This window comes from Solanum tuberosum, unplaced genomic scaffold, assembly GCF_000226075.1.
Source record: "Solanum tuberosum cultivar DM 1-3 516 R44 unplaced genomic scaffold, SolTub_3.0 scf00116, whole genome shotgun sequence".
In the NCBI taxonomy this organism is placed as follows: Eukaryota; Viridiplantae; Streptophyta; class Magnoliopsida; order Solanales; family Solanaceae; genus Solanum; species Solanum tuberosum.
Window position 1 is genome coordinate 507,875 of NW_006239040.1, and position 10,767 is coordinate 518,641.

The 10,767-nt window shown below is 34.1% G+C and overlaps 1 protein-coding gene and 1 pseudogene across 3 annotated transcripts in view; both read left to right on the forward strand.

Annotated features, from left to right (window-relative positions):
- Positions 1-8,908, forward strand: part of LOC102596992 (probable sugar phosphate/phosphate translocator At1g06470) — a 21,470-nt gene extending 12,562 nt beyond the window's left edge. For 2 of the 3 annotated variants that reach the window (XM_015309855.1, XM_015309857.1), the window contains exons 3-10: positions 6,037-6,086; positions 6,378-6,445; positions 6,767-6,867; positions 7,013-7,025; positions 7,362-7,546; positions 7,727-7,813; positions 8,080-8,174; positions 8,706-8,908. In XM_015309855.1, coding sequence (XP_015165341.1) covers positions 6,037-6,086; positions 6,378-6,445; positions 6,767-6,867; positions 7,013-7,025; positions 7,362-7,546; positions 7,727-7,813; positions 8,080-8,174; positions 8,706-8,823 — 717 coding nt within the window. In that variant the 3' untranslated portion in view covers positions 8,824-8,908. Of the gene's footprint in view, positions 1-5,559; positions 5,713-6,036; positions 6,087-6,377; positions 6,446-6,766; positions 6,868-7,012; positions 7,026-7,361; positions 7,547-7,726; positions 7,814-8,079; positions 8,175-8,705 lie in introns of those variants that run through there. The other variant, XM_015309856.1, reaches the window with a different exon arrangement.
- Positions 405-3,319, forward strand: LOC102596660 (2-alkenal reductase (NADP(+)-dependent)-like; annotated as a pseudogene).
- Positions 8,909-10,767: the final 1,859 nt, after the last annotated feature.

Here is a 10,767-nt window from a genome sequence, read left to right on the forward strand (position 1 = left end):
GCACAAGTAGACACTTAAACTTATATAAAGTTGAACAAATAGACACACATGTACTACATGGCATCCTACATGTCATTTTTTGTCCTACGTGTATTGTGCCACGTAAAACTCATGTGTCTACTTGTTCAAGTTTATACAAGTTTAAGTGTCTACTTGTGCATATCCAAAGTTGAAGCGCATAAATGTGAAATGAAGCCAAGTTAAAGGACATATTTATGTATTATGCCTAAAGTAAATGATACACCAATTTTTTCATAACTTAAACATACATTATTCTACAAGTTCTAAAATTACAAATCAAACGTTATATTAAGGTGTACGCCTCGTACCCCTAACTCTTCTCTCTCTCTATACATATATACACCTATTTTTACCACAACTCTTCATTCACATTAAAGCTAGAAATGGCAGAAGAAATGATGAACAACAAACAAATCATTCTAAAACATTATGTGGAAGGTTATCCTAAGGAATCTGATATGGAATTTAAGAATAGTATCATTAAATTGAGTGTTCCAGAAGGTTCTAATGTTGTTATTTTGAAGAATCTTTACTTGTCTTGTGACCCTTACATGCGTAACCGTATGAGCAAACTTGAGGGTAGCTATATTCAATCCTTCACTCCTGGTTATGTAAGTATTTCAATAATTTACTACCACACATGATTATTTAGTTGATATATATTATACGAGAGTCAAAAAAATATATTTAATGTATTTTTATAAATAGGTGTTTGGATTAATTTATTTTAACAGTTTTTGGCTTTTAATCTTCTTTTGAAACTTTTTGAAGGTGTTTGATAAAAAACACCTTTTTAAGGCTGAGAAATTACAAAAATAAGTTAAAAGTATAGATATTCTCAACTCGTGACTTTTAAGTTTTTGCTTATAAGATACTTAAAACAAAGTCAATCTAAACAGCCCGTGATCGTGGATCTGGGCAGGGTGGTGAGTACTGGCTTAATTTCTATCTTGTGGAGGTAGAGAGATTATTTTCAAAAGACTTTCAAAATCAAGTCCGAATTTTGAGAGTCGAACTTGTTAATCTTGATCTGGATTTGAATATAAAATCTTTAATTTTTTATAAATATTCAAGAACAATGTTAAAAGTATTATAAATCATAACAATTGAATATAAAATCTTTAAATAGTGTAGACCTTGATTGTTTCAAATTTAACATTATGTTTTGTCTGCAGCCTATTACAGGAAATGGAGTGTCTAAAGTTTTGAAATCTGGTGATTCAAATTTTCAAGAAGGTGACTTAGTTTGGGGAATGACTGGATGGGAGGAATATACTAGTATTGTAACAACTACTCAAAGTATGTTTAAAATTGATCATGACAAGGATGTGCCTCTTTCCTATTATACAGGAATCCTTGGTGAGTGTTTTCGACTGGGTTAAAGTCTTACATTAGTTGGGGTCTCTACATATATGGATTTGAAAAAAATAATTTTCGGGATTGAGTTAGGCCCAGGCGTCATAACTTTACATGATATATATATATCTATATATGAACCAAGTTCATCCCTATTTGGGATCTTGGTCCACACGCTCCAGTTGGGCTTGCACTTGAAGGGGGGTCTAGAGTCCCACAGTGGTACTACAACAAAGCCAACTTTTAGCGGCAATAAATAGACACATTAATAAAGAGTGCTAAAGTCTTTACTGGCATTAGTTAAGTGTCGTTAGATCCAATGTCGCTAAAGGCTTTAGGGGCATATACAAAGAGTGCTAATTGCCACTAAAAATACATATTTAGTGCCAATTGATCTATTACCGTTAATTAATTGCCACTAAAGATCGTTTTTGATGTAGTGATGGTTGGTTGGGGAATAGACTGGTAATCTGCTTATATGGACTCAGACAATAATCTTCTGCTTTTGCAGGGATGCCTGGGATGACAGCTTATGCTGGATTTTATGAGGTTTGCTCCCCTAAGAAGGGAGAAACTGTGTTTGTTTCAGCTGCTTCTGGAGCAGTTGGTCAACTTGTTGGACAATTTGCAAAGATGTTAGGTTGTTATGTTGTTGGTAGTGCTGGAAATAAACAAAAGGTAAGTGCTTAAACATTTCATTCTTGAATTTTATTAGTGGCTTATAAGTTATCTTACTTATCTTAATCATTGTTAAATAATCTAGCTATCTCATCTATTCATTATTATTATTAAAGGTTGATATGTTGAAGACCAAGTTTGGTTTTGATGAAGCTTTTAACTATAAAGAGGAGCAGGATTTAGATGCAGCTTTGAAGAGGTAAGTAATCTTATAAATTCCCACAAGAAAACACTAACTAATATGGAAAAAAATAGTTTCCAGGGTGAAGGTGTTGGCAACGACTTCTTTTTTAACCTTAACGATGTGGGGGGTTAGGCTTGACCCCTACCATGTCTATAACATCCAAAAAGTTAAAAAAGTAGAGGGGGACATGGACCTAACCTCTTGATAGTGAACAACGAGGATAAACTAAACAATCTACAAAAAGACCAAGATGACATAGACTTTCATACTATAAGAAAAATACACTGGTTCAATTAACAAAAAAATTAAATTTGTCGTATCTTCTCCTTATGCTAAAGTTGCCACTTATCTAGTAGAAATAGTCCCTTCACCTCAGAAGAATTGTGTGTGGTGGATTGAACATTAAGGGCATATATGAAAAGATAGCTAATATAACGCTAAAGGTATATATGAACTGATAGTATAACGGAAAAGCAATACTAGACCTTTAATTTTCAATAATATAGGAGTAAATATGACCTTTTTTTCGTATTGGTTTATTCTATTAGGTACTTCCCTGATGGAATTGCCATTTACTTTGAGAATGTTGGAGGTAAGATGCTTGATGCAGTTCTTGTGAATATGAAACTTCATGGTCGTATTGTTGTGTGTGGAATGATTTCACAATACAACCTTGACAAGACTGAAGGAGTGCACAACTTGTTTTGCCTTATCGCGAAACGAATCCGTATGGAAGGATTTCTTGTTTTTGATTACTATCATCTTTATCCTAAATATTTGGAAATGATCATTCCACAATAAAGGCTGGTAACATTGTGTATGTGGAAGACATAGCTGAAGGTTTTGAAAGTGCTCCTAGTGCTCTAGTTGGTCTCTTCTCTGGTCTCAATGTTGGAAAGCAAATTGTGATGATTTCATGTGAATGAATGGATTTGGATCTTTTCCATTTTCTCTCAAGTTTTTACTTGAAAGGAAAGATATTGTGTCATGGTTAAATACTTAAATACGCAAACATTTCTATCATGTATTTACTAATTCTCTGTGTGGTTTGAAATAATTAGTCATTAATTGATAGTTTCATACTAGATTTCAAGTCAGATATACTTAGGTACATGTACTTTTGCTGCTAGATACATTCTGAAATGCAGATACATAGGAAGAGAGTGAGCGAAAGAAGAGAAAGGAGAGATGAGAGAGGCGAGAGGCAAGCGAAAGAGTTAGTGTATTCCAGATATATGCAAATTACACTAGATACATATAATATGAGTGAGAGAGTCAGTGTTTCCAAATACATATAAATTATCCTTGAATACAGTATATCATGGATGTGTCGCATACATGTGTTTGGGAACTGAAATCTGACACAAACAATAATTTCAAAGAGGCACATAATTAAACTCTAAATTAAAGAAATTCTTATCGTTTGCCCTTGAACTTATTTAGGCAAATAACAATAATTTTTAATAAAATAAACAGCAATAAAATACATGGTGAATAGCAATGATCATTAGAGTAAATATAATGTATTTTATTAATATTGAAATATGTGAAAAGAAAAATATTATAGTGTAGCACAAGATTGTAGGAGGTGTTTATGAAAAAGAGAAGGGCAAAGCTTTTAAATTTGATGGGTAGATATCCTAAGTAGGGAAAATAAAAGGTCGGAAGAGATTAAAGATTGCGAGATTAATAATAATTAATAAAATTAAATATATATAATATAGTAATGATGAGTATATTTTCTTAGAAAATGAATGAGTTTCATATATATTTTCTTATATTTAATACGCGTAAGTAAAAAATATTTGTGTATAATCTAGAATACTATGTCAGGTAGGCATGTGGGATATATATTGTTTCCCGATGGGGATGAGAGTGTAGATAAAGTGTGTTAGAGAATGGGGAGGACACAACTGAAGTTGAATTTCATTTGCGAAACTTATTTTCCTACTTTCAGGCATGGGAGGAACCAACCTTCAGATGAACCCCCTTTGACAAAAATATTACTATTTATACATGGTTAAAATTATTTTTTATGTATATATAATAGATGTCGAACTCCCTTCAGTTAGTTCGTGTGTTTAGTTCTTTAGATATTGAACCCCCTTATTAAAAATCCTAGGTCCGCCACTGCTTCCAGGATAACTTTTACTATACGAACATGAAAAAATTACTGGGCATATGAGTTTGATATAGCCCATTTGATACCTTCGTATCCGAGTTCTCAAAATTTCACTTCAAAGGTGCTGAGTTGGAATCCCATTCTAACTAACGATTCTTGAGGTTCCGGAGGTACAACTACAGGAGAACCAGGATTGGAGGGCTCCCCCGCCCCCCGTTCCGCCCAACTCTTTGGTCTTAAGAACGCTGGTTTTAAGAATGAGTCATTGCCTTTCTCCGACCCTGACTACCCAGCCTGAGAGCGGACAGCTAATGCGTTCCACTTATTGAACAGGGTCCTATGGTCGGTCCGTGACCCCCGGATGCCGAAGCCATCCTTGGGGTGATCTCATAGTTCCTACGGGGTGGAGATGATGGGGTCGGTCCATGGATTTTCCTTCCTTTTCTTTTGCCGCATTACGCTCAAAGGGTTGAAGGGAGATAGTGCATCAACCTGTTCGCAAGGGCCAACTTGATCCTATTCCCCAGAGATCTCAGATGAGGGAACCCTGGGAGAGAAAAATGTTTCCTCCGCGCACCCTATTTTATTTTTCGTTTCTTGTTCAAGAACCCTTTAGATGTTAGAAACATTGAGGATAAGTGAACTTCATTCTCCCAACTGAATGTTTATTCATTATGTATATATGATATGAATGGATTAACAATTTGTCCTATGATAATGTTTCTCATAAGTACTTCTCTTTTGTGTTATGTTATAGCCTATCACAGGATGTGGGGTGGCTAAAGTTTTGAAGTCTGGTGATTCAAATTTTCAAGAAGGTGATTTAGTTTGGGGAATGATTGGATGGGAGGAGTATAGTATTGTAACTGCTACTCAGAGTGCTCTGTTTAAAATTCATGACAAGAATGTACCCATATAGACGATCCCAGCTTGTTTTAGACTGAGACGTAATTGTTGTTGTTGTTTATTGAAGCTTAAAGGATGTTTTTGCTCTTCTCATGTGTTGACATGGGGATCAATAGGTACAATAAAAGTCTTCTTGGGGATAAACTAGGGAAGTTCCCTGCGCCTTTACTTATGAACACTGTGCACTTTGCGATGCAAGCTGTTTTGTCCAAGGCCATTACCGGGTTTTGGCATCAACGATTTCAACCTACAGTGATGATGTCTTGGAGAGACTATTCTTTGAAAGGTAACATCATGACTAATAATGCTCTTTTTTCTTCTTAACAACTAATACTATAGACGGCCTTCGCCTTTCACAGTTGTACCAACAGCTCTCACAACAGCAATGGATGTGAACCTCAGCAATGCATCCCTTGTTTTCATCTCAGTCACATTTTCCACTATGGTGTGCAACTCTTTCTCCTTATACAGTTTGTGTCAATACTGATAGACTGCAAATTTTTCTTCAAAAATTGAGCTCTGAGAAAGCAAGCTTTGTTAAACTCACGACCCTAACATTTGTCGAGGGCTCTAGTATTTGCATTTATGTACCTTGAAATTTATCAGTCACAACTCTCTGCCACTAAAGTAAGTGTGATTGTCAAAGCCTTCAAGGGCCACTCAAATAATCGTCTATTATTGATAAGAATAACAGATTTCTTACTTTGTTTTCTCCTTCCTTATTCTGATACGAATGCTGGATTCCTAAATGCAATTTATGTCATTGCAGTGTAAATCTGCATCTCCCATCTTTCTCCTATTCTTCGCATTTGCTTTCAGGTACTACTTTTAATCACTGATCTCTTTTGTTTTATTGTGCTTTTTTTATGGGGGTAGCCGGTCCAGAAGCATCGTATTTCTACTTGATCCTTTGTTATAGATGTACATCCAACATTATTGTTCGTAAATGCGACTTTTTATTCCATATGAGGACTCAATAGAATATGATTGTTAATTCACTATGAACTAAAAACCTGAAAGCATCTTTGAAACAACTATCTTTGATGAATACGACACATTTGACGGGGATCATATCTAAGCTGAATATATGGCCTCAATTATTTGTGGAAGGTTGGAGTCTCCAAGTGTAAAGCTGCTGGGGATCATCTTGGTCATTTCTGTTGGGATACTATTAACAGGTATGTTCCATGCTTGCATTTAGTTGTCTTGGTATTGTTTTTCGTATTTTATATTCTCTTATATGCAAAAGTATTCACAATTTTCATCTTCATCTGTCATTCATAAATCATATCCGTAACCTTCACTTGTGCACCAGATAAAACGTTTACTTTATCATACAATATTTTTCGTTTCACAACTATCATCGATAATTTGGATAAACATAGGTAATCTTCTTAATGAGTGTCTTCGTAAGCTTTATCGTCTTGTGGATAACTGTGTCGTTTGTTGATTTACATCCGTTTGGTAGATAAGTCTGACTCCATTTTCTGATAATGCAGTTGCAAAGGAGACAGAATTTGAGTTTTGGGGATTTGTCTTTGTTATGCTTGTTGCAGTCATGTCTGGATTTCGATGGACTATTACTCAGATTCCTCTGCAGGTTGGATTTTGCGACACTCGTTGCATTATTATCATTGATTTCTCGTTCCGTTGTTTTGTCAATAGTATGTTTGCTTACTTTGTGTATTTTTCTGTTTGTTTTCCCATATCCAACTGGTTGTGCTGAACATAAAACTGGCATAAAGAAAGAAGCCTATGGTAAGGACTATGAACAACTCTTAGCAAATTTTAAACATTCTGGAAATGTTATTATCATCATCATTATTATTAGCAGTCGTAGCAGCAGCGACTGCACCACTACTTAGACTACATCAAATCTGATCTTGTTTTAAAAGGACAGTTCGATGCACGAAGCATCTTGCATTCACGTGATGTAGGCAGCCTACCCTGATACAAATCAGCGGCTAATTCCACAGCTCAAACCCTGCTTTGTCTTAGTCCTTGTTTTGACCAAATTAATATGTTGAAAATCGTTATTTGTTTTATAGTTTGTGAATAAATTGTGTAATGAAATGCATGCTTTGGTTATTGCAGGTTTAAAAAATCCACTCACACTAATGAGCTATGTTACTCCGGTAATGACTCTTTCAACTGCTGTGTTGTCCCTTATTTTTGATCCGTGGCACGAATTCAGACACACCAATTACTTTGATACGTCATGGCATATAGCTAGAAGTTGTTTGTTGATGCTTTTTGGCGGAACTTTGGCTTTCTTTATGGTATGTATGTGTCCAAGCACTGGTATCAGTTCAATTTGTGGATTTTCCATCTCATAGTGAAAATGAAGCCTTCTAATAGGCTTAGTTCGTTTAGAAATGATTATCAATTATTAAAGAACTTGGACGTACATAACGATAAGTACTTCTTCATGCTTACCTAGCAACGTTTGTTTACTGCAGGTGTTGACGGAATATATTCTTGTGTCTATCACAAGTGCAGTAACAGTGACAATAGCGGGAGTTGTAAAGGAGGCGGTAACTATCTTGGTACGTCGTAGTAGGTTCAACCTTTAAAGTGTCTATCTATGTATTATGTCAAAGCAATTTTATGCACTTTTAAGTCCTATTTTTGCTGGTTGACTGAAGCTTACTTACCTCAAAGATATTGTACTATTCGAACACTGATAGACTGAGATAGGACGTGGATTGCTTCAATCTTGAATATTTTTCGATATTTGTCAAATATCTATGGTCTATGGAGTCCATGGTTTCAACAATTTGTGTAATAGCTGGTAATTTGCTGCCCTGTTCAGGTTGCTGTGTTTTATTTTCACGACGACTTTACCTGGATGAAAGGGTTCGGTCTCCTGACGATAATGTTTGGTGTCAGTTTGTTTAACTGGTACAAGTAAGTGACTGAATCCTTCATGTTCTAGCAAGAAGTTATCTCATAATGTCTCGTTCTGCACTGACATTAAAATTAGATTTACTGAACACAATATGTGTGCATTCTGTTTTATGTTATCAATTTATGATCCTCAGTTAGTAGACACCTTAACTTAGCCTCAACTGATCAAAGTAAACACTCCAACTTTGAGAATACGCATCTAGACACCTCAACTCGTCCCCACTGTGTCTCGTGACATTGACATGACAAATAGATTTTGGAGGTGTCTATGTTGATTGTTTTGTAAGTTGGAGTGTTCAACTGACATAGTGAAGACGAGTTGAGGTGTCTGGATGCGTGTTCTCAAAGTTGGAGTGTTTAAACTGTTCCTAGCACTTTAGTCATCCTTAATCAAAACGACTATATGTTTACTTAAGCTATAGTAGTTCAATCAAATTGTTGATATCGAGCCATTTTTAGTCGAAAATGGGACTTTGGCATGGTTTAATGGCATGTGTTGAAGTCGTAATTTTTCCATTTTTCGTTAATCAGGTATGACAAAATACATAAAGGTAGCACAAGTGAAGATGAAACTGGATCACCATTAGTAAATGCAGCTACCAAGTATGTTATACTTGAAGAAATGGAAGATCAAGACCACAGTCCTTGAAGTTTTAGTCATAGTCATAGTTTATTTTATTTGTAATTCGCAGCAAACATCCCATTTTTTTGTTCATCTGGTTCGGTATACAATTACTCATTCGGTATACAAATGTATAAAATGTGTTTGTATTTGTATAAAGTGAGAGAAAAAGTGTATATACAAATACAGATACAAATACATATATTTTCATCTTATACACTTATAATTAAACAAATACAGATCTTATTATACAAAATACAATGTATAAATGAATTTATACAAAACTGAACAATTTGTATAAATTGGATGTATCTAGCAAATTATACAAATCAAAAGCTCCATAACAAACATAAAATTTGCTATGAAACGCAATTATGCAAACTATAGTTATAACATACAAATATAATTTTTATGTTTGCTATATTGAAAGTTGCTCTAATTTTTTTGTGAAAGACATTCTACATTTACTTCTTAAGGAAAAGACACACTACATTTACTTCTCAAGGAAAAGGCACTCTCTTTTGGGAAGATGCATGGTTAATTCCGAACGAAACTCAAAGACAGAAATTTATAGGCCCTCTACCTTGGAATGCCCTAACAAAGACACTGTTGTGAACACGACTGGACAAGTTGTGGGCTTGAGGCTAACTAAACCACAAAGAGGCCCAAGAATTAGACAGCCCAATACTTGTTTTCCTTGGGATCCAGGTTGAGTAGACTTGATTTATCGTATTCATAATTTCTAGCAAATTACAACGGAAGGGGATGAAAAAATGCGTAGATTTTCTAGCAAATGAAGGTCAATCGTATACATGAGGAGGATTTGTTAATCAAGGAAGATGAGGAAGTTGAGTTTTTTCACCTAGTAAACTTTAAGACATGTTGCTTATAGAAGGGAAATATATTACTCCCTATGTGCTAAAAAAATAATTATATACATTTTTATACTTAGTAGAAATTTAACTTTTAAACTTCTCATTTTACCCCTAAAGTTAGGGGTGGAAGTTTGGTATTCGGTTCGAGATTTCCAAATTTTAAATTCGATAATTCAATAATTGATAGTTAAAAATAGATTCAATTCAGTACGGTATTCAGTACTATCATATCGAAGTTATAGTCTATTGTATAACAAAATTAATATTGTTACTTCAGTCATTTTGATTTTTTTATATGAATGCACGATATAATAGAAAATTAACAACTAAGAAGACATCAAGATCTCTGCCACTGTATACATGATTTGTATTAATGCAAGATTGTGTTTAATCCATTGTTAATGACCTTCTCAAAAAATATTTATAAATTTCCTAGGGAAGCCAACTTATTTTTTAAAACATGTCAGAGTAATAATTTCTGGAACAACTTGACGTAAAAACAGGTTGAACCTTATCTCGATTCGGTATTATTTTCTCCGTTTATTTTTATTTATTTTAATTTAGAAAATTAAAAAATAATTTATGTTTTCTCAGCAGTTTAGTTTAGAAAATTAAGAACAACTCCCTCTCTCAGTCTCGCTCGCCATTCTCCTCCCTATAACATGTAGCTACGAATTATAATTAACAAATTATATTACTCCCTATTTTATGCGGCACTTTTCAAATTTTGAGATTCAATTAAGTCTATCTATAACTGTAAGTTTTTTATAGATCTTTTAAACATTTTAAATTATCAATTATTGTGACTTATAACACTTTCTACATAGTTTATAAATATATAAATTTCATTTTAAAAAATTAAAGATATCTTCGCAAATTTCCAGCGAAACTTAAAACTTTCAAAAAAATGAAAAGTGTCACATAAATTGGGACAGATGAAATAATAATATTAATACCTAGCAATATTTAATAATTTATTGGTTGGTACACCTAACAATCTCGTAATCGTATAGCAACAATATTTTAATACTCCCCCTGTCCCATATTATATGTCACCTTTTTCATTTGCATTTGCATTAAGAAATGAATTATCAAT